General features: G+C 38.3%; 2 protein-coding genes and 1 pseudogene across 3 annotated transcripts; 2 read left to right on the top strand and 1 right to left on the bottom strand.

Moving 5' to 3' along the window:
- The first annotated feature begins 3,303 nt into the window (after window positions 1-3,303).
- LOC101102011 (olfactory receptor 4C46-like) lies at window positions 3,304-4,084 on the top strand (annotated as a pseudogene).
- A 13,279-nt stretch (window positions 4,085-17,363) lies between these two features.
- LOC101122549 (olfactory receptor 4C46-like) lies at window positions 17,364-20,206 on the top strand. Of its 2 annotated transcripts, XM_027979062.1 has the most exons (2): window positions 17,364-18,261; window positions 20,193-20,206. In XM_027979062.1, the coding sequence occupies exons 1-2, from the start codon at window positions 17,364-17,366 to the stop codon at window positions 20,204-20,206; spliced, it is 912 nt and encodes a 303-aa protein (XP_027834863.1). The 2 variants fall into 2 exon arrangements, with proteins under 2 accessions (XP_027834863.1, XP_004016518.1); XM_004016469.4 differs by lacking the exon at window positions 20,193-20,206 and having other exon boundaries at window positions 17,364-18,293.
- Window positions 20,207-23,410: 3,204 nt separating this feature from the next.
- LOC101122303 (olfactory receptor 4C12-like) lies at window positions 23,411-24,340 on the bottom strand. The gene has a single exon (XM_012096420.4). It carries the CDS (start codon window positions 24,338-24,340, stop codon window positions 23,411-23,413), a length of 930 nt encoding a protein of 309 aa, XP_011951810.3.
- Window positions 24,341-24,543: the final 203 nt, after the last annotated feature.

Here is a 24,543-nt window from a genome sequence, read left to right as displayed (position 1 = left end):
TGTTGAATTTGAAGCCCAAACTCTTATGAACTAAGAGAAATCTTCTGATATTGAGCTCCTAGTCTATGGCTACAGAACAAGAAACATAAATATTTCTGATACTTAATAAGTTCCTCTTATTCTGTTCTTAAAATGAGAAAACAGCTTCTTCCTCAGTCTTAACATTTAGAGAGGACTATGAGAATATCAAAGGACAAATCTTTTCATCTAAGGTTTTATCCTCCCAGGAATTAATTATCTTAATTATTTTTTAAAGATTTTACCCTAGAAGCAAATACTTGGAAGAAGCCATTCGTGAATAACACATCTTCACCTGATTGGTTCTTTCTCTTGCACTTTGAGATATTAGTAGACTACATTCCTGATAAGAAAATAGGAATTCTTCCATGACTTGATTCAGTGGTGAAACTACATCACAGGTCCACACACTGGAATTATGCCACCTTGCTATTCACATGATATTCAGTTTTCTTAACAATTCAGTTCCGTGTAGAGAGAACTCCCACATGCTAAGTTTCCAAGTGCAGAGAATTTAATTGCCTGTTCAAGAATGGATGATTCATAAACATGTTTCTCCAGAATGTCTGCTTCTAGGGCAAAGTCCTTCCATTAAACAGGGATAATTAACTCCTGGGAGAGAAACAGCAGCTGCAAGACTGGACTCGATGGAAAGCTCTTTAAATAGTAATAAAGAACAAGGTAGAAATGATCGGTCTTGTAATTCACTTCTCCAAAGCAAGATTCATCATGAGCAGAATGAACCATTTAAATACACGTCCTCCACACTCTCTGCCTCTTGTCCTGTGGAATCAGAGACATTTATTTCAGATAATTTCTCTTTTGTGTTGCAAGTGAACCCATTCTAAATTCAAACAAGAATAGGGTTACAAATAGGTTTTCTGTGAAGAATTTTGGGACTTTATACTAGGTGGGAAGATTTCGATTTCTAAGAAGGCTTCCTTTATTAACAGGTTTTTTGAGATGTAATCGACTTACCCAAAACAAGTGCACGTGTTCAATGTAAAAATTTTGTTAACAACTCTTCATTTGACAGTTAGCTATATGAATAGGCTCTTACCAAGTGTGACATTTTTCATACTGCAAGTTGCTTATAATAAGAATTGGTCATTTTGAATATGAGATTGTTTTTTGAATATGAGATATTTCTCCCCAAACATCACTAAGATCATTTAACAGAGCTAAGGTAAGTTTAACAATAGTGCTGGTGCTTATTATAGATTCTCACTTTCCATATATAGTATTCATATTTTCAACACTTTTCAGATATAATATTAATAATAAAATATCTCATCTTCATTCTAATTTTCCAAAAAAATAATATGATCCACTTAACTTGAAAGTTGACAATTTTGAGGCTTAAGGAGTTTAAGCAAACTGTAAGAGTGCACTTCTTTGATACTAACAACAGTGCAACAGTGCTTTGCCATAGACACCTCCTTTAGTAATCAAAACTATCAATGACAATTAAAGCAAAATTTAAATATACTTCACATACACAAAATGGGAAATTACAAATATTAATGACATAAATCATCAGTCTTTCCATCAAGCATAAATATAAGGACCCTATCTGGGAAAAAAATGCTATGGATAAAATGGGTCTCTCTTGCTTCTTTGAGATTAAAATTGGTGATGATTCTTTTGGAGCTTATTGCATGATTAAATAGTTCTCGGTATTACTGCTCCAACTGTTAATTCTTCCTATCCCACAGTGTATACAGTCACAAAAACAATTGGAAGTTGTTTCTGTGTAGTACATATTTCCTCTATCAATTATCATAGTGATCTATGAAGTGTATATTATTATTATAATTTTATAACTCAGAAAAAAAAAGGATATAAGTTGCCGAAAAATTTGGAAAACTCAGCAGTGGCCATAGGACTGGAAAACGTCAGATTTCATTCCAATTCCAACAAAAGGTAATGCTAAAGAATGGTCAAGGTACCACACAATTGCACTCATCTCACATGCTAGCGAAGTGATGCTCAAAATTTTCCAAGCCAGGTTCAACAGTATGTGAATCATGAGCTTCCAGATGTTCAAGCTGGATTTAGAAAAGGCAGAAGAAACAGAGATCAAATTGCCAACATCCACTGGATCATCGAAAAAGAAAGAGAGTTCCAGAAAAACATCTACTTCTGTTTCTTTGACTATGCTAAAATCTTTGACTTTGTGGATCACAACAAACTGGAAAATTCTTCAAGTGATGGGGGAATACCAGAGCAACTTACCTGCCACTTGAGAAATCTGTATGCAGGTCATGAAGCAACAGTTAGAACTGGACATAGAACAACAGACTGGTTCCAAATTGGGAAAGGAGTATGTCAAGGCTGTATATTGTCACCCTGCTTATTTAACTTATATGCAGAGTGCATCACATCATGCAAAATGACAGACTAGATGAAGCGCAAAGCACAAATCTCCTGGAATCAAGATTTCCAGGAGAAATATCAATAACCTCAGATATGCAGATGACACCACCCTTATGGCAGAAAGTGAAGAGGAACGAAAGAGCCTCTTGATGAAAGTGAAAGAGGAGAGTGAAAAAGCTGACTTAAAACTCAACATTCAAAAAACAAAGATCATGGCATCTGGTCCCATCACTTCATTACAAATAGATGGGGAACCAATCTGAACAGTGACAGACTTTATTTTGGGGGGGCTCCAAAATCACAGCAGATGGTGACTGAAGCCATGAAATTAAAAGACACTTACTCCTTGGAAGAAAAGTTATGACCAATCTAGACAGCATATTAAAAAGCAGAGACATTGCTTGGCCAACAAAGATCCATCTAGTCAAGGCTATGTTTTTTCCAGTAGTTCATGTATGGATGTGAGAGTTGGACTATAAAGAAAGCTGAGGATAGAAGAATTGATGCTTTTGAACTGTGGTGTTGGAAAAGACTTTTGAGAGTCCCTTGGTGTGCAAGGAGATCAAACCAGTCCACACTAAAGGAAATCAGTCCTGAATATTCATTGAAAGGGCTGATGTTGAAGCCTAAACTCCCAATACTTTGGTCATCTGATACAAAGAACTGACTCATTTGAAAAGACCCTGATGCTGGGAAAGATTGAGGGCAGGAGGAGAAGGGGACATCAGAGGATGAGATGGTTGGATGGCATCACCTACTAGATGGACATGACTTTGAGTGAACTCCGGGAGTTGGTGATGGACAGGGAGGCCTAGCGTGCTGCAGTCCATGGGGTCACAAAGAGTTGGACACAGCTGAGTGACTGAACTGAGCTGAACTGAACTTATAATTATGTTAGCTAATGGGCTCATGATAGCCACCAAGGCCAGCCCATCCTGGGGTCCCCTATGTACTTTTTCCTGGCCCATCTCTCCTTTACTGATGCCTGCTAGCTACTCTTCTGTGAGTACCCCTCAAATTGATTGTAGACTCACTCTATGAAAAGAATAGTATCCTATTCAATGGATGCATGACTCAAATCTTTGGGGAACATCTCTTCGGAGGTGCTGAGATAATCCTGCTCATCATGATGGCTTTCGACCATTATGTGGCCATCTGCAAGCCCTTGCACTATACAACCATCATGAACTGATGGTTGTGTCGGCTGCTAGTGGGAGTGTCATGGGTTGGAGGCTTTCTTCATGGATTCATATAGATCCTTTTCATCTTCTGATTACCCTCTTGTGGCTCTAACATCATAGATCACTTTATGTGTGACCTGAACCCTTTGCTCAATCTCGTCTTCCCTGATACCCAGACTTTAGGACTCTCTGTTGCTGCCAACAGTGGTTTAGTCTGTCTGTTAAACTTCCTTCTTTTGCTAGTCTCCTGTTTGGCCATCCTTTGGTCTCTAAGAACCTACAGCTTGGCTGCAAGATGCAAAGCCCTCTCCACCTGCATCTCCCACATCCCAGTGGTTGTCTTACTCTTTGCACCTCGCACACTTGTGTACATGAGACCTGCAGCTACTTTACCTATTGATAAAGCAGTTGCTGTATTATATACTATCATAGCTCCCACGTTAAATCACTTAATCTATGCCTTGAGAAACGCCCAGATGACAAATACCATTAGGAAATTTACGCAGTAGGTAAGTTATTCCAGCTGACAAATGAATACACCTGGAACCCAATATCGATTCAATTGATGTAAATGCCAAAAGGACACTTTGGATGAGCTAAGCAAGTATCAACTAAGGGGTAAAAAATAAACTAACTATTAAAAATTGTACATTCTACATTGAGGGGAGGAGAAAAGCTGTAAGAAAAGAGGGAAAAGTTAACCCAACATCACTCCATATTTAGAAAATTCTACCCAGATTGGGGTTAAATTTTAGTGGCATCAAACACAAATATGGGTCCACAGACTTTCCTTCTAATAAAAGGCAGAAATGGTAAATATTAATTGATTCGTATTAAGCAGTAATCTCTGTAACAATCCGAAGAGATAAGCATTGCTACTATCCCAAGGGAAGAAATTGACAGAAAGAGGAAGGTGTCAAGACATACATATTAAAAATTCAGTAATCATACACACCAAGCAAACCAGAATTGAAAGAGACACATGTATCCCAATATTCATTGTAGCACTGTTTCCAATAGCTAGAACATGGAAGCAACCTAGATGGCCATTGGCAGATGAATGGATAAGGAAGTTGTGGTAATTATACACAATGGAATATTACTCAGCTATAAAAAAAGAACACATTTGAGTCAGTTCCAATGAGGAGGATGAAACTGGAGCTTCTTATACAAATACAAAAGGAAGTACATCAGAAAGAGAAACACCAATACAGTATATTAATGCATGTATATGTGTGTGTGTGTGTGTGTGTGTGTTGAAATATAGAAAGACAGTAACAACGACCCAATATGCAAGACAGCAAAAGAGACACAGATGTAAAGAACAGACTTCTGGACTATGTGCAAGAAGGCAAGAATGGGATGATTTGAGAGAATAGCATTGAAATGTGTATGTTACCATATGTAAAATAGATGGCCAGCGCAAGTTCGATGCATGACGCAGGGCACCCAAAGCCAGTGCTCTGGGACAGCCCACAGGGATGGGGTGGGGAGGGAGGCTGGAGGGGTTCAGCATGGGGGACATATGTGCATCCACGGCTGATTCATGTCGATGTATGGCAAAACCACCACAAGACGGTAAAGCGATTAGCCTCCAGTGAAAATAATTCTTTTAAAAAGTCAGTAATCAGAATCTGACTGATTTCTCAGACCATATTCTTAACTGCCAAGCAATGATCATAAAAGGTATGCTAATTGCTAGCTACTATTTACTGAACCAGGAGCTGTGCTTGACAGATTGTACATAGTAGTTCATTAACTAAGTTCAATAAATTTTTGTTCATACTCTGATCGTTTTGATATGTCACAGTTGATAGTAACACGCTCACTATAACATGACAGAGTGTAACCATTTTAAAGCTTCCAAAACTAATGGGCCATGGAACTTCTGAAGCAACACAATGAAGATTGCATCATATTCTTAACTTCCTTGTGGACTTCTGAATATTTAGGATTGCTCACATCGTCATCATAGGCTAAAAAATATCAGAGAAGGTGGTGACTCAAATAAAAAAACTTAATATCAGACAGGTTCAATAAATTTCTATTTATTAAATATTTTCAGTCATGCTCCATAAATCACTTGCCTGCCATACAATGTATTTTCTATAAGGCAGCACAATTTCTGGCCATAGTGAGTACTGAATGAATAAATAAAAGCATAGAGTAAAATAAAATGTCAATAAACTATAGGGGAAAAAGTACTGAAGTCTAGAGAACTCTTTCTTATCTTATTGAAAATCTAAGAAAATTCTAGTCAAAAATTTTAGGAAAATTATGTGTGTTTATTTTTTCTTTAAACTAAGAGGATGAAGAAGAAATCAGAACTGAGATTATCAGCAGTTGAGCAGTTTATCTTGATGTTTCCCACATCTCAGCAAGATTTAATTATCCTATATGTAAAAGCTATTTATATTTCTCTGGTTATCAGTTTAACTTTTCAGTAACATTTTATTATTAAAACTGTTTTTCAGCTTTTACTCTTAACAGTGAAAAACTGGAAATAATATGAATACACATGAACAGGTAAATAGGTAAATCAATTATAACACATTCATACTAGAGAATATTACTCCACATAAAAATGAACCAATTACAAACAATAACATGGATCTCTTTCAAAAATGTTATACTGAATAAAAGAAGTCAAATGCAAAAGATAATATACTGGATTATTACATTTATACAAAGTTCTAGAAAGGCAAAGCTAATCTGTAGGTGACAGAAAGTAAATCAGTGATTACTTTGTGCATCAGTGGGTGGAGAAGGAACTACAGAGGTTAATAGACATGTTCTTATATTGTATAATCGGTGGTATAATGGATATAATCATTTGTTAAAATTCGCCAAACTATGTAGTTAAAAATGGGTGTGTTTTATTACATGTGAATTACATATCAATAAAAACTATATAAAAAGAAAAAAATTAATAAAAACTGCTTTTAAAAAATATCTCATCTATACACAAAGCAATTTCAGGATATTCTCCATTCATTCTTTCTGATTCATTAATCACTAAAAATAATTTTGAACACAAAGTATCAGGAAACATTGATAGTTGTTGGAGGTTCAATGGTGAATAAAAACAGATCAGAGCCCTGTGTTCTCAGAGTTTAGGATTTACTGAAAAACTCCCAAAAGAGAACAGAAAATTACAACACCAGCTGATCCTCTTGCCTCAAGATAGAACCAGTTCAGTAATACAAAGTATTCTCTAGAGCTCCCATGACTAAAGGCTGAAACCAGACTCTAGTTTAGACCACACCATTTCCTCCCCTACCATAGTTACTTCACTCAATCCCTTCTTATAAATCACTTCCATAAAATCTCCATTTTAGGATCTACACTTAGGAAACCCTACCATTAACAGCATGGGAGGATAGAGTTCAAGAAATATTTGCAAGTTATAAAGAACAAAGAAAAACTTGACAGTAGTCTAGAAACAACTGGACTAATAAAATTGTGGAATGGCCTTCTGAAGACATTTACATCCCAGATAGGTGACAATACCTTATAGAGCTACAGCTAGGGTTTCAAGAACACCAATATGCCCTCAATCAGCATCCAATTTACAGCCTGTTTATACCATAGCTGTGATTTATGGGTCTAGTAATCAGGTGGTGATAAATGGGAGTCGTACCACTCACTATTATCCTCAGGAACTTGCAAAAATTTTATATCCTGTTCCTGCAATGCTTGGGTGGCCTAGAAGTCTTAGTTTTAAAGTAAAATACATTTTTTCCAGGAGACACAACTCTGATTCCTTTGAACAGAAAGTTAAAACTGTTCTCTGTCCATTTTAAGCCTCCCATGACTCTGAATCAACAGGTGATAAGACCAGTAACTGTGACAGCTGGGTAACTGAGCCTGACTACCAAGGAGAAACTGGACTACTGTTCTACAATGGAGGTAGAAAAGAATGTGTCTGGACTGCAGAAGACCCCTTTGGCATCTCTTAATATTATGATACACCAAGATTAAAGTGAATGAAAATAACAATAACAACCTGGACAGGGTTACTAATAGTCCAGATTCCTGAGGAATGAATATTTAGATTGCTTACATCACATAAAGAACCATGGCCAACTGAAGTGGTCACTGAATACAAAGGAAGTGTAGAATAAGAAGGTAGTTATAAATACCAGCTATGATCGTGTGACCAGTTACAGGAGAGCTTGCCATATTTCCTCCCACTTTTCTCATGAATTTATTTAACTGTATAGTTATACACATTAAGTATGTGCCTTTGTTTTCATCTCTGTCGTAGTCTCTTAACATGTAACATAAGATGTATTAACTTGGTGTCATATTTGTGTGTGCTTAGTGACTCAGTCATGTCAGACTCTGTGCCCCCGTGGACTGAAGCCCGCCAGGCTCCTCTGCCCATGGGATTCTCCAGGCAAGAATACTGGAGTGGGCTGCGATGCCCTCCTCCAGGGGATCTTCCCAACCCAGGGTTCGAACCCAGGTCTACCACACTGCAGGTGGATTCTTTACCATCTGAGCCACCAGTGTGTCATGTTTAAGTATCATTAATTTTACATCATAATATCTAAGTTAGTGGGTATCAAGAAAAAGACTATACATCATTTGAAGATTCCCTCTGCTACGGAAGGAGTTTAGTATATGTTTGGTTGTATGGAGGGTGGTCCTATCATGTTAGAAAGAATTTTGACCTTGTCATTGTACTTATTTAGAAGTTAAGAATGGTTTAAGGAGATGTGTACATATGCCAAGTGGATGAGAGGACTTATGATGATGGTTAATTTTATGTGTCAACATGATTGGGCCATGGGGTGTCCTGATAGTTGGTCAAACAATATACTGAGTAGGTCTGTATTAGGGTGGAAGAAGCACAAACTGGAATCAAGATTGCCAGGAGAAATATCAATAACCTCAGATATGCAGATGACACCACCCTTATGGCAGAAAGTGAAGAGGAACTAAAAGCCTCTTGAAGAAAGTGAAAGTGGAGAGTGAAAAAGTTGGCTTAAAGCTCAACATTCAGAAAACGAAGATCATGGCATCTGGTCCCATCACTTCATGGGAAATAGATGGTGAAACAGTAGAAACAGTGTCAGACTTTTTTTTGGGGGGGGGCTCCCAAATCACTGCAGATTGTGAGTGCAGCCATGAAATTAAAAGACGCTTACTCCTTGGAAGAAAAGTTATGACCAACCTAGATAGCATATTGAAAAGCAGAGACATTACTTTGCCAACAAAGGTCCGTCTAGTCAAAGCCATGGTTTTCCCAGTGGTCATGTATGGATGTGAGAGTTAGACTGTAAAGAAAGCTGAGCGCCAAAGAAGATGCTTTTGAACTGTGGTGTTGGAGAAGACTCTTGAGAGTCCCTTGGACTGCAAGGAGATCCAACCAGTCCATTCTGAAGGAGATAAACCCTGGGATTTCTTTGGATGGAATGATGCTAAAACTGAAACTCGAGTACTTAGGCCACCTCATGTGAAGAGTTGACTCATTGGAAAAGATTCTGATGCTGGGAGGGATTGGGGGCAGGAGGAGAAGGGGATGACCGAGGATGAGATGGCTGGATGGCATCACTGACTCGATGGACTTGAGTCTGAGTGAACTCCGGGAGGTGGTGATGGACAGGGAGGCCTGGCATGCTGCAGTCCATGGGGTTGCAGAGTCAGACATTACTGAGTGACTGAACTGAACTGAACCGTATTAACATTTTAATCAGTTGATTCCAATCCCAAAGAAAGGCAACACCAAAGAATGTTCAAACTACCACACAATTGCACTCATCACACATGCTAGCAAAGTAATGCTCAAAATTCTCCAAGCCAGGCTTCAACAGTACATGAACCATGAACTTCCAAATGTTCCCCCTGGGTTTAGAAAAGTCAGAGGAACCAGAGATCAAATTGCCAACATCCACTGGATCATCGAAAAAGCAAGAGAGTTCCAGAAAAACATCTACTTCTGCCTTATGGACAATGCCAAAGCCTTTGACTGTGTAGATCACAATAAACTGTGGAAAATTCTGAAAGAGATGGGAATACCAGACCACCTGACCTGCCTCTTGAGAAATCTGTATGCAAGTCAGGAAGCAACAGTTAGAACTGGACATGGAAACAACAGACTGGTTTCAAATAGGAAAAGGAGTACATCAAGGCTGTATACTGTCACCCTGCTTATTTAACTTATATGCAGAATACATCATAAGAAATGCTGGGCTGGAAGAAGCACAAGCTGGAATCAAGATTACTAGGAGAAATATCAATAACCTCAGATATGCAGATGACACCACCCTTATGGCAGAAAGTGAAGAAGAACTAAATGAAAGTGAAAGAGGAGAGCGAGAAAGTTGGCTTAAAGTTCAACATTCAGAAAACTAAGATCATGGCATGTGGTCCCATCCCTTCATGGCAAATAGATGGGGAAACAATGGGAATAGTGAGAAACTTTATTTTCTTGGGCTCCAAAATCACTGCAGATGGTGACTGCAGCCATGAAACTAAAAGATGGTTGCTCCTTGGAAGGAAAGTTATGACCAACCTAGACAGCATATTAAAAAGCAGAGACATTACTTTGCCAGCAAAGGTTGGTCTAGTCAAAGCTATGGTTTTCCAGTAATCATGCATGAATGTGAGAGTTGGACCATAAAGAAAGCTGAGCACTGAAAAATTGATGCTTTTGAACTGTGGTATTGAGAGTCTCTAGGACTGCAAGGAGATCAAACCAGTCAATCCTAAAAGAAATCAATCCTGAATATTCATTGGAAGGACTGATGCTCAAGCTGAAACTCCAATACTTTGGCCACCTGTTGTGAAGAACTGACTCAGTGGTAAAGACCCTGATGCTGGAAAAGAGTGAAGGCAGAAGAAGGAGACGGCAGAGGATGAGATGGTTAGATGGCATCACCGACTCAATGGACATGGGTTTGGGTGGACTCCGGGAGTTGGTGATGGACAGGGAGGTCTGGCGTGCTGCGGTTCATGGGTCACAAAGAGTCGGACACGACTGAGTGACTGAACTGAACTGAACTGAGTCAGTAGACTGAGTAAAGCACGTTATCCTTCCTTTCTAATGTGGGTGGATCTCATCAAGTGCCTAAATAAGACGAGACTAATAAAGATCGAATTCTCTGTTTGTCTGACCTCCTTTGAATTGAGACATTGAGATTTTTCCCTGCCTTCAGATTTGAACTGAAATGTTAGCTCTTCTTGAGTCTCATCCTGCCAGTATTCATATGAGAATTGTACAATCAGGTCTCCTGGGTCTCTAGCTTGCCAGTTGCCGGTCTTCCAATGTGTTAGATTTCATAATCACATGAGCCATTTTTTTATACTAAATCGTGCACGTGTGTGTGTGTGTGCATGAGTGTATTCTACTGGTTCTGTTTCTCTGAAGACCACTGACTAACACAGGACCTTAAGAACATGGCAGATTTTCTTCCTTTAAGGTATAAAAGGAAATCCAGTTATCAAGAAAGCAGTTGATTAAATGTTCCTGAATGAGAAATCTTCCAAAGCCGAGTCTTCCAAGCTTTTATTCAGAGCATCTATGCTCAGAGCGGAGCTGTATGTTTTGGTCTGTGGGACTTCTCTTGCTCTCCACTCATCTCACTAGAACCCAAGTCTAGCCACAGAGGGTGCTGGGGAGAAGTACTGCCTTTGCAATTTGCTCCACCAAGAAATCCTCACAGTCTTGCCTTCTCAGCTCCTTTAGTTCTCATAACATAGATGAGCCTTTTCCAAGTGCATTAACCAGCACTGTTTATTTCCTCAAGGGAAAAGTTATTTTAGTAGCCTTTCCCAAAATGGCAATTAAATGTTTCTACCTTTTTTCTACTATCCCTGTGATCAGAGAATGAGAAGGGTTAGAATTCATGTATGTGACATGGATAATCTTGAAGCTATAGTCAGAACCTCTATTCTTTTTTTAACAGTGTTCATTGAACATCTAAAAGTACCAGACATAATTAACCTCCAATTAAAATAAGTAAATTTATATTTTAAAAATAAATAAATAAAATTGAATAAATAAATAAATAAAAGTACCAGGCCAATTTTACTTACCACATGGAAACTCGATGTTATTGTGTCTGTGTGTGTAACCATGTGTGTGTGTAACCATGTGTGTGTGTGTAACCATGTGTGTGTATAACCATGTGTGTGTGTGTGAGCTGATGAAATTTTTTCAATAAAGCTTGTCTCTGAAGTGGTATTAAGTAAAATTATTTGATCATTTCAAAAGGAGAATACTAGTCAACATTATTTATCATAACATAACAATGTTGGGAATAGGTTAAGAATTTGGAGGGAAAGTATTTAAATAAGAATAATCTGAGACCTAACTTGGCATTGCTCTTTATTAGCTGCTTGGTCTAGGACAGAATTCTTAACTTCTCCATGCTTCTATTTCCTAATGTATAAAATAAGTATAAAAATGATAGTAGTAGCCATTTAGTAGATTTGCTGAGGATTAAATACCAACTGCACAAACACTAAACACACTAAGTGTTCAGTTTTAGCTAATATTATCATTGTTATTATAACTATTACCTGTTTCCTGAATATGTGAAGCAACACAACTCATATACTGCTAATGGGAATGTAACAACAACTTCGGAAGACAGTTTGCTAATTTACACCTTTATCATATCATCTATAATACAATATCCAAACTGTTTTAAAAAATGAAATATGAGGATTAACTTTTGAAATATTCAACACCTGTTTATGAAGGCCAAAAAAACATTGTTGAGAGAAATTAAATGCACAAATCATTGAGATAAATCATGGATTAGAAACTCATTATTTTTACCATATCAATGCTAAAAATTTCATGAAATTTCAATCCAGATTTCAACAGAACTTTTGGAGAAGCTGACAAGCTTATTGTAAAATATGTATGAAGATATAGAAATTTAAAAGAATCTAGTAAAACAAATCACTTGCAAAAATGAGTTGAAGTAATTACTTAATGTCAAAACTTATATAAAGCTCCAGAAATCAAGAGTGTGTCGCACAAGAATAAACATGCAGACCTGTAAAATAAGAGAATGTACAGATATAGGACCAAATATATAAATGTTTACAAAGATATCAAAGTAATTCAATAGGGAAAACAAGGACTTTTCAACAAACTACGTTGAACATAGTTTCAACACACTATGTTGAATCATTTGGACATCTATAAGGAATAAAATAAACCTCACCATTACTTCACATCATACACAAAAATTAACACATAATGAATGAGAGGTCAATGTATCAAAGGTAATGAAAATAATAAAAATTTTAATTTGACCTTGGGGTAAACTAACATTTCTTAGGTATGACACAATAAGGCTGAACCATAAGACAAATGAAAAGTTAAACTTTGTCAAAATTTTTAAATTTTGACTCATCAGATGACACCATTCTTAAAAGTGAAAATTCAAGCCACAGATTTCGAGAAAATTTTGCATATATGTCATATATATGTGACCAAGGATCTGTGTCTACAATATATAAAGAACAACTACAACTCAGCAATAAAAAAAAAAAAACCCAGAGCTCCTATTTGTAGAATTTACAAACAGCTTAAAAAGAAACTTCACAAAATAAGATATATTAATACAAAAGGCCAATAAAAAAGTGAAAAAGGTTCAACATCATTAATGATCCTGGAGATAATAATTAAAACTATATTAATTGGTGTGTGCTGCTGCTGCTGCTGCTGCGTCGCTTCAGTCATGTCCAACTCTGCGACCCCAAAGACGGCAGCCCACCAGGCTCCACTGTGCCTGAGATTCTCCAGGCAAGAACACTGGAGTGGGTTGCCATTTCTTTCTCCAATACATGAAAGTGAAAAGTGTAAGAAAAGTCACTCAGTCATGTCCAACTCTTCACAACCCCATGGACTGCAGCCTACCAGGCTCCCCCGTCCTCAAATAAGGGCTAAAAGGAAAGCAACACTACCAAATAATATGGATACAGAACTACTGGTAATGTCTTATTTTCTGTGAGATGAGAGGGACAGGGAGGGCTGGCGTGCTGCAGTCCAGGGGTCGCAGAGACTCAGACACGATTTGGCAGCTGAATAACAACAAATGGTTGCTTTACAATGTTGCGCTGTTTTTATAACAAAGTGAATCAGCTGTACGTATACATATATCCCCTCCTTTTGTATTTCTTCCCTATTTGGATCATCACAGAGCACTGAGTAGAGCTTGCTCAGCTATATAGTAGGTTTCATGCTAGTTATGTGGGGCTAGTGGTAAAGAACCTGCCTGTCAGTGCAGGAGATGCAAAAGACAGATGTGATCCTTGGGTTGGGAAGATCCCCTGGAGTAGGAAATGGCAACCCACGCCATTATTCTTGCCTGGAAAATTCCATGGACAGAGGAGACTGGCAGGCTGCAGTTTATGATGTTGCAAAGAGTTGGATATAACTGAGTGCACACGCAGGCACACATGCACACGTGCACACAAACACATGCACACCCACGCGCGCACGTGCACGCGCACGTGCGCGCGCACACACACACACACACACACACACACCCAAGTAGAGTATATGTCAATCTCAACCTCCCGATTCATCCCACTCCCCCTTCCCTTGTTTGGTCATTTCTTCTTATGTTTCAGATATTTCACCACATTTTTAACGCTGCCTATTGTTTCATAATGACTTCATGAATCCCAGAGGTAATTGTGATCTGAGTTTCTGACCCAGAAATAGATAAATGTCCACCATTAATTTTATGCCCTGCTGATCTACCTTTCAAGCATTCAATAACGGTTTTACAGAAAAGTTTTAATATTGATAGGGAAATAAAAGCTCTTTTTGTGATACAAGTCAATGGGGAAACTACATCAGACATCCATATACTGGGGATTTGCCACCTTGATATTAATATCACATTCAGTTTTCTTAACAGTCCAGATAGAGAAAGGGGATTCCCCACATGATTAGATTCCAAGTGTAGGAAATAATTTCCCCATTCAAGAATGGGTAATTCTCAAACATGTCTCGCCAGAAAACCTGCTCGTAAGACAAAGCCTTTTCCTCAAGAGATAATTAATTCCTGGGAGAGAAAACAGCAGCTATGAGACAAGGTCCCTGAACCTTACGGAAACCTCTTTAAATACATGTAGCAAGGAGAAGGCAAAAATTATTTTTGTTGTCATTCACCTCTCTAGGGCAAGCTTTGTCATGGATAGAGTGCCATTTGACCTCTGCACTCTGCCTCTTGCCCTGCAGAACCAGAGTCCTTTATTGAAGGTCACTCCTCCATAGCATTTCAAGAGAACCCACTCTAAAGTCAAAACCAGAAAACATATTTTAACAGGATTTATGTGAAGAAATTTCGAAGTTTAAGGATAGATGTAAAGATTTAGTCTGATAAGATCACTTCCTTTTTTAACAATTTTATGGATGTATACTGGACATACCAAAAAAATTAAACATGTTCAATGTATACAGTTGTTCATTTGATAGTGAATTACCTGAATAAGATCTCCCTAAATACGATATCCCAGATCTTACATATATTTTATACTGAGAATTACTTATTACAAGAAGCAGTCAGTCTGGAAATAAGATTGTTTCTGAACACCCCAAAACGTCATTAAGACCACCTAAGACAACTAAGGTAAGTTTCTAAACGGTGCTGCTGCTTATTAAAGATCGTTACTTACCATGTATTGTACTCATTATTTCTCAGCACTTTTCAGATACAGTAATAAAGTATTTCATCCTTATCCCAATTATTGAAGATGTCGTTTACAGTTATCCTTAACCTAACTTCATGGTTGAAAAATTTGAGACTCATAGATATCAAGCAAATTGTAGGACCCAGCTCTCTGATACTAGGCACCAAGCTTTTGGCATTAGATATCTCCTCTAATAAGGAAGACTAATCATAAATGAAAACAAAATTAGACTACATTTCACACACATGAAAGACATTCATGAATATTAAATGACATAAATCATCAGCTGTTAGTTCCAGCACAAGCAGAGAGAACCTTTCCAGGGATCAACTATTATGAATAAAACGAGTTTGGGGGGATTCCTTGAGGGTAAAATTGGTAACGATTCTTCCTGAGATCACTGCAGAGTTGAGTCATATCATTACTCAAGCTGTCAGTTTTTCTATCTCCTAGTTGTACACACAACAGTTAATGAGTGTTTCATATATGTCACTGCAAATAATTCTTACAACAGCCTGTGAGGCGGATACCATTCTCAGGTCACAGATAAACAAACAGAATATAATGTGTTAAAATGATGTACCCAGATTAGGAAAGTGAAGATAGAAGGATCAGGAACTAATCTGATTTTTCTAATTCTCAAACAAAACCACTTAACAACTGGGATAATCACTATAGATATTTTTCAGAAGAGTATGTGAGCCCATATTTTGTAAAGAGATAAAGGAGGAAATATTTGGGGCTAAGAGAGAGGTCAAGATAAAAGGGCTGTCAGTAAAAGCAGTATCACTTTTTTCTTAACATTTGGGAGTTCCAGTATGTTATTATGTTGTGTGTGTGTGTGTGTGTGTGTGTGTGTGTGTGTGTATGAGCTGATTAAACTGCTTCGTATAAACTTGCCTCTGAAATATTAGAGTAGTATTAATGTGATTATAATTATTACAATCATCTCAGAAAAAAGACTACTAGTTCAACATTGTTTACTATAACATAGTGAAACAGAGCATAGGTTAAGAATTTGGAGAGAAAAAAATATTAACAAGTATAATCTGATCCAACCTTGGTCCTCCCCTTTATTAACACTTGGTCCTAAGCAGAATCCTTAACTCTTTATGCTTTTATTTCCTAATGTATAAAAATAGGTATAGAATGATAGTAGTAACCATCTTTAAGTTTGCACTAAGGCTTAAAATATCAAACGTTTGCAAAATCATTTAGCACACACCGTGTTCAGTAGGTTTTAGTTAATATTATCCTTGTTATTACAACTACTAACACTAGTCTCTGAGACTGCATCCTCAGCTGCAAAGTGGATGATATTTTACCAACCACACAGGTTGCTATCATATGAAAAGGGATATGTACAAAACAATTGCTACTATATTTGGCATGCAGCAATCAATTATTTTAAAGTATGCATTATTAGCTGTTGTAAAGTTACTGGACTTAGGAAGCATGCATTATGACTACTTCTAAGTACCTCTTGTATCCATTCCTTAAATTCCCACCACCAATGTTCTGTTGCTCCTTATGCAATCATTATCAGCAGTCTATTAATACAACTTGGGTTCTTGCGTCTGCCTTCCACCCCCTTACTTAACTGCAGGCCATTTCATCCAAGACAAAGATCCTTACTAGAATAACATCCAAGATTCCCCTTCATATTCCTGTTCACCAATTCACCCATAGTCTCAGTTTTCATGATTCCCCATTTCCAAAGGCTAAAATGAAAATCTTATAGCTTTTCACTTATAGACTTTACACCAAACTTCTACCTCCTTTTCAGGATTTATTGCTACTACGTATGTGATGTACTGTGTCAAACTCTTAGTCATCTGGAATGAGAAAGTGTACACAGCAGGTCTCCCGCCTGTGTGTTTACAGAAGTTATTCATTTCTGTGATCTTAACAAAGACTCCACCTGGGAGGCAATGAGATTATTTATGAAGATCTCATAATGTTTTCAATACAAGCACACACACAGAGATCAAAAGAATTCAACACTTGATAGAATGTTTTAAAATTATTATATATTAGGATGAGAAATTTAATAAACCCAAGGGTGCATTAACAAAATATGTTTTCTTTTCAGGTAATGCCATTACCCATCTCAAGAAACGCATGGAGAACAGGAACAATGTGACAGAGTTTGTTCTCCTGGGGCTCACACAGAGTCCAAAGATGCAGAACATCATATTCGCTGGGTTTTTGGTCATCTATATCACCACTGTGGTAGGAAATATGCTCATCGTGGTCACTGTTACTAACAGTTCTTTACTGGAATCCCCCATGTACTTTTTCCTAGCTTATCTCTCCTTTATTGATGCCTCTTATTCCTCTGTCAATACTCCCAAATTGATTGTAGATTCACTCCATGAAAGTAAAACTATCCTATTCAATGGATGCATGACCCAAATCTTTGGGGAACATTTCTTTGGAGGAGCTGAGGGCATCCTGCTCACTGTGATGGCCTATGACCGCTATGTGGCCATCTGCAAGCCCTTGCACTATACAAGCATCATGAATCGGCGAGTGTGTGGGCTGCTAGTGGGAGTGTCATGGCTGGGAGGCTTTCTTCACGCAACCATACAGATCCTCTTCATCTTCCGCTTACCCTTCTGTGGCCCTAACGTCATAGATCACTTTATGTGTGACCTGAACCCTTTGCTCAGCCTTGCCTGCACTGATACCCACACTCTAGGGCTCTTTGTTGCTGCCAATAGTGGGTTCATCTGCCTACTAAACTTCCTCCTTTTGATGGTCTCCTATGTGGTCATCTTGCGTTCTCTAAGGACCCATAGCTTAGAGGCGAGGCACAAGGCTCTCTCCACCTGTGTCTCCCACATCACAGTGGTCATCTTATTCTTTGTGCCTTGTGTATTTGTGTACATGCGACCTGCAGCTACTTTATCAATTGATAAAGCAGTTGCTTTATTCTACACTATCATCACTCCCATGTTAAATCCCTTAATCTATACTTTGAGAAATGCCCAGATGAAAAATGCCATTAGGAAATTGTGTAGTAGGAAAGGTATTTTCGGTGATAAATAAATGTGCTTAGAACACAACATTGATTCAATAGAGGCAATGGTCAAAAGGACATCATGGATGATCTCAGCAAATATTTGTGGGATAAAGAAAAAATAACTGCTACAAATCACAGGTTCTGCATTGAGTAGATCAGAAATGAGTGCAAGAAAAGAGAGAAAAATGACCCATAACTGCTCTTTCCATATACATGAAATTCTACCAGATTTGGGTTTCGTTTTACTAGCTTCAACCAGTTACATGAATTCACAGATTTTTCTTCTAATAACAAATTAAAGAAATAATGGAATTTATTGCCATCGAGTAATAATCTCTATAATTCCTCACAACCTCAGATATGCAGATGATACCACTCTAGTGACAGAAAGCGAAGAGAAGCTAAATAGCCTCTTGATGAGGAAGAGAGTGAAAGAGCCAGCTTAAAACTAAATATTAAAAAAACTAAGATGATGACATCCAGCCCCATTACTGCATGGCAAATAGAAGGGGAAAAGGTGGAAATAGTAACAGATTTCCTCTTTCTGGGCACCAAAATCACTGCAGAAGGTGACTGCAGCCATGAAATCATGCTTCTTGGCAGGAAAGCAGTGACAAACCTTGCCAGTGTGCTGAAAAGCAGAGGCATTACTTTGCCAACAAAGGTTCGGATAGCCAAGACTATGGTCTTCCCAGTGGTCACGTACCATTGTGAGAGCTGGACCGTAAAGAAGGCAGAATGCCAAAGAATTAATGCCTTCAAACTGTGGTGCTGGAGAAGACTCCAGACTCCTCAAAGTCCCCTGGACAGCAGGGAGAGCAAACTGGTCAATCTTAAGGGAGATCAACCCTGAATATTCACTGAAGGACTAATGCTCAAGCTGAAGTTCCAGACAACTCACTGGAAAAGTCCCTGATGCTGGGAAAGATTGAGGGCAGAAGGAGAAGAGGGCATCAGAGGAAGAGATGGCTGGATGGCATCACTGTTGCAATGAACATGAACTTGGGCAAACTCCGGGAGACGATGAGGGACAGGGAGGCATGGCGTGCTGCAGTCCATGGCATCGCAAAGAGTTGGACACAACTGGGCAACTGAACAATAACAAATAATCTCTATAATAAGCCAAGGAGGTATGCATAAAGATATGTGTGCATACACGCGTGCTCAATATTGCCTGACTCTTTGTGACCCCATGGACTGTAGGCTCCCCTCTGTCCATGTGATTCCCAGACAAGAATAGTGGAGTGGGTTGCCATTCCTACTCCAGGGGAATCTTCCCCACCCAGGGACTGAAACTGTGTCTCTTGAATCTCCTGCATTGGCAGGCAGATTCCTTACCACTGGCATCATCTGGGAAGCAGAAAAAGGAAAGCATCAAAAAGTGTCATAGAGAGGAAAGTATCAAAGTAGATGTATTAGAAAGCCAGTAATCAAAAGTGACTAATTTCCTGCCATGCCCTGAACTTCAATGAACTTCCAGGCAATGATGACAGAATGTTTAGATAATTGTACTACTAACCATTTACTGAGCCAGGACCTGTGCTTAACAGTGTATATATTGGATCATTATCACTAAAAGCCTAATGCTTTTTCATTAATAACTGTGCTTGTTTTTATATATCACAATTGATAGTCACATGGCGCCTGCAATATTATAGTATAGAATTATTTAATGCTATAAACACACTGGCCCTGCCTACCTCTGAGGGGTAAATAATGAATATTACACCATTTCCAAATTTCCTTGTAGCCTTCAGCCCCATTTAGTATTGCTGATATAACCCATGCTCTGCTGGTAACACATTAGAAAGAGTAATGACTCAAATAAAAGAACATTTTGATGTCAGAAAAGAATTTCTATTTTTGACATATACAGTCACACTTTGTAAAGTACTGTAAAGCACTTGCCTACTATATAGCAATAGTTTCTACAAGATAGCACAATTATGATAAATATTGGATGTGTGGACGAATATATAAAGGAAAATAATTAAATTCACTAAAATGAAGTCCAAAAAGTAGTACTAGAGGCTAGGGAATTCATTTCTACTTTAAGTTGATTCAACTTCAAGGAAAAGTCTGGCTTGACCTCAGAGGGAAGTACAATTTGCTTTTATTCCTGTTTAAACTGAAGATGAGAAATTTAAATTACACTTCTCAGCATATGAGCAAATAGTTTACCTTAATGTTCTCCCTGCTCTCAGCAAGATTTTTTATGTTATTAATATAAGCTCTTTAAGCTATATTCTTCAGTTAACCTATTTACTTTTCAGTAACATCTCATTATTAAAAGCTGTTTTTTAAAATGTGTGGCTCTGTCTGCATACAAAGCAATTTCAAGATAAATGCACTCCTTTTATTCTTTTTTGTCTTAATTCATTAACTAATAAACATTTTGAGCACACAGTATGTATCAGACATTGATAGTTGCTGGGGTTGAAATGGTAAAAAAAAAAAAAAGAGAGAGAGAGAGAGAGAGAGAGAGAGAGGAGAGAGACCTGGATTCTGCCTTCAAAAAACTTAAGATCTGTTGAAAAACTCCCAAGAGGGAGTAAAAAATTACAAGGTGTTATAAATTATAAACTAGTGGAAAAGGACAAGATACCATGAAATGTGTGGGGAATAGAAATTTGTACAGCCACTTGGAAAATCAGTGTGGAGGTCCCTTAAAAAACTAATATGATTCAGTGATCCAACTCCTAGGGATATATCCAGAGAAAACCACAATTTGAAGGGATGCATGCACCCCAGTGTTCATTACAGCACTATTTGCAACAGCCAGGACGTAGAGGCAGCCTACACAGCCATCACCAGAGGAATGGATAAAAAATGTGTGGGGCATATGTACAATGGGATATTACAAAAAATGAAACAGTGCTACTCACAGAGACGTGGATGGACATAGAGACGCTCATACAGAGTGAAGCAAGTCAGAAAGAGTAAAACAAACATTGAGTAATATCACTTACTTGTGTAATCTAAAAAATGGTGCAGATGAACTTATTTGCAAAGCAAAAATAGAGTCACACATATAGAGAAGAAACTTATGGTCACCAAGTGGGGAAGGGGGAGTGGAAAGAATTGGGAGATTGGGACGGACATATACACTCTACTATGTATAAAACAAATAAATAATAAGAACCCACTGTATAGCACAGAGAACTCTATTCGGTGGTGACCTAAATGGAAAGGAAGTCCAGAAAGGAGGGGAGCTTCCCTGGTGGCTCAGAGGTTAAAGCGTTTGCCCGCAATGCAGGAGACCAGGGTTTGATCCCTGGGTCGGGAAGATTTCCCTGGAGAAGGAAATGGCAATCCACTCCAGTATTCTTGCCTGGAGAATCCCATGGCTGGAGGACAGTGGGCTAAAGTCCACGGGGTCACAAAGAGTCGGACACAACTGAGCGACTTCACTTTCACATACGTATATGTATGACTGATTCACTTTGCTGTAGAGCAAGAAACTAACGCAATATTGTAAAGCAACTATACTCTGATTAAAATTAATTTTAAAGAAGAACTATGAGAAATGAGAAACTGTAGAAATGTGTGTGCCATTTAATTTTTATTTTTTAATATAAATTTATTTTTATTTATTTTAATTGGAGGCTAATTACTTTACAATATTGTATTGGTTTTGCCATACATCAACATGAATCCGCCATGGGTGTACACGTGTTCCCCATCCTGAACCCCCCTCCCACCTCCCTTAAGTGCTATACATGTTTCCTCACATATGAAAAAGCTTTTTAAATAAATAAATAAATAAATTTTAAAAAATAAAAAAAAGCAGAAGCCAAATTATATGATGTAATTATTATATAATGTGTTGCTGGTACCTTAACATAAAGATACCAATGTTTTCCATTGTTATTTTCATAAATCAAAACTGTTCATAAAAATCATAAATGTGAGTGTAGTTTGGCGTACCCGCAACTGTTGACAGCAGTGATTAGCAACAAAACAAAGCACAAAAACATATGGGAATGAGTTTGTGGTGGCAGCAGGGTGGTCTGAGGAACATGGGTACGTGGATGCAAAGGAAGAGTGAAATAGAGCTGATAGAAGAACAGTATTTTAACTGTTTTACGGATAATTAAAATTGTCTTGTGATATAAGTACCAGAACTTCAAGAGAAAAAAGTTAAAGTAGCATAAGCAATGAAGTGCGATGTGAGTAGAGATCACTGTTACAGCTGATGAACCAATGATCGTCTCTGGGACCACCTGATCATGCTCAATGGGAAACTATGTGAAGTTTCTTTTTTAATCAATATCACCAGTTTCATTACCTCGTTTCTGTCCAAACTGCCTGGACACCCTGGAGTTGCATGTAATGAGTAAACAGTACGTGGACAAACTGAGTCATATCTCAGTACGTGTCTCAGCCCTACCACCAACCTGAAGTTGGGTCAAGCATGCCATCCCTTCACCCATGGGCAAAATCTACACTTTCTCCAAAGAGTGAAGTCCTGGCCTGGGAAGGAAGGCCACATTCTAAATGAATTCCTTCCTTGGATACTCATTTCTCAGTCAAAGGGCTTCTTTTTAGAGAGCTCATTACTGTTTTTATAGTTGGTGCCCTGACATAATTAATGATTGCACGTGAACTTTTCCAGTTCAAATCACTCTGTTCTGTTCTCTGACTGGACCCCACCTAATACAATATGGAAAATACATAATACAATGCTAGTCTTATAAGCATGTCATAAATAGGATTTCTTCTACTGTACAAACAAGATTTAACGAACAAGAAAATTCACACACAAAAAATCTATATTGAGGCCAGAGTCCAAAGTAAAGGAATATCATTAGGCACTCTTTTTAATAATCAGTAGTAACCAACACATCTCCACGTTATATAATAAGACCGATTCAAAACTCTAGGTTTGTACTTTTTAGCTTCTGAAGATATTTCAAGATTTCCTGTTAATAGATAAGTATTTATTGATTAAGAAGCATTAAGTGGGGATAAGGAAAGTGAGAGCTGGGAGACAGTAAGTCTGGATTCCAACCCAAGCTTTAGTTTTTGTGCTTAAGTGGCTATCAGCAAGGATTATTCATTCCAATGTTAGATTCGATATAGTCATCAAGAGGCTTGGCCTAGAGTACCTCTTACTTCTATCTGTAATGTTGAATGATTCTGTTTAACTATTATCTGAACTCACTTTTTTCTTCCAGAGTTTCTTCATAGCACGTTTTACCTCAGCATTTCTGAGGGTGTAGATTAAAGGATTTAACATAGGGGCCACCATAGTATAAAAGACAGCAACAGCTTTATCAATGGGCAGAGTGGTGACTGGGCGAAGATACACAAAGATACAGGGTACAAAGAACAAGACCACTACTGTGATGTGAGAGACACACGTAGAAAGGGCTCTGCGTCTCCCCTCCAGGCTATAGTTCTCTAGGGAGCGCAAGATGACCACATAGGAGACCAACAGGAGGAGGAAGTTTAACAGGCAGATGAACCCACTGTTGGAAGCAACAAAGAGACCAAGGATGTGGGTGTCCACACAGACAAGTTTCAACAAAGGGTACAAGTCACACATGAAGTGGTCTATGACATTGGGGCCACAGAAGGGCAGCCGGACTGTAAAGAGGATCTGAACGGTTGCGTGGAGAAACCCTCCAGTCCAGGCCACCCCCAGCAGGAGGAGGCACAGCCTGTGGCTCATGATGGCCGTGTAGTGCAGAGGCTTGCAGATGGCCACGTAGCGGTCATAGGCCATCTCTGTGAGCAGGATGATCTCAGCAGCACCAAAAATGTGTTCTGCATAGACTTGAGCCATACACCCATTAAAGGAGATTGTCTTGATCTCCTGAAGGGAGTCCACAATCAACTTAGGAGCTGAAGAAGAAGAGTAAATTGTGTCTAGCATGGAAAGATGGGTCAGGAAGAAGTACATGGGGGAGTTCAGAGCCTGGCTGGTGGTAATGGTAACCACAATGAGCAGGTTGCCTGACAGGGTTACCATGTACAAGACCAAAAACACCACAAACACTATTTTTTGCATTTGGGGGTTCTGTGTAAGACCTACTAGAATGAATACAGTCACATTCCTTTCGTTCTCCATCTATGTGGTGTGGGTAATAAAATTTCTGGGAAAGAATGCTTTGCCTTTAAAAGAAAAGAAAAAAGAACCGTAAAAAAGTGAAATACACTGAAACTCTGCCTTTTAACAGTACTCTTATAATGTCACAGATGAATCTTGCTTTTCCCAAAACTCTGTAGGAATAGTATCTTAAAAGTTATTTTAGTTGACCTAGTCTTTTTTTA

The sequence above is a fragment of the Ovis aries genome, chromosome 15 (genome assembly GCF_016772045.2).
Source record: "Ovis aries strain OAR_USU_Benz2616 breed Rambouillet chromosome 15, ARS-UI_Ramb_v3.0, whole genome shotgun sequence".
Lineage (NCBI taxonomy): Eukaryota > Metazoa > Chordata > Mammalia > Artiodactyla > Bovidae > Ovis > Ovis aries.
Note: the sequence above shows the minus strand (reverse complement) of the source record. Positions and strands in the feature narration are given on the sequence as shown.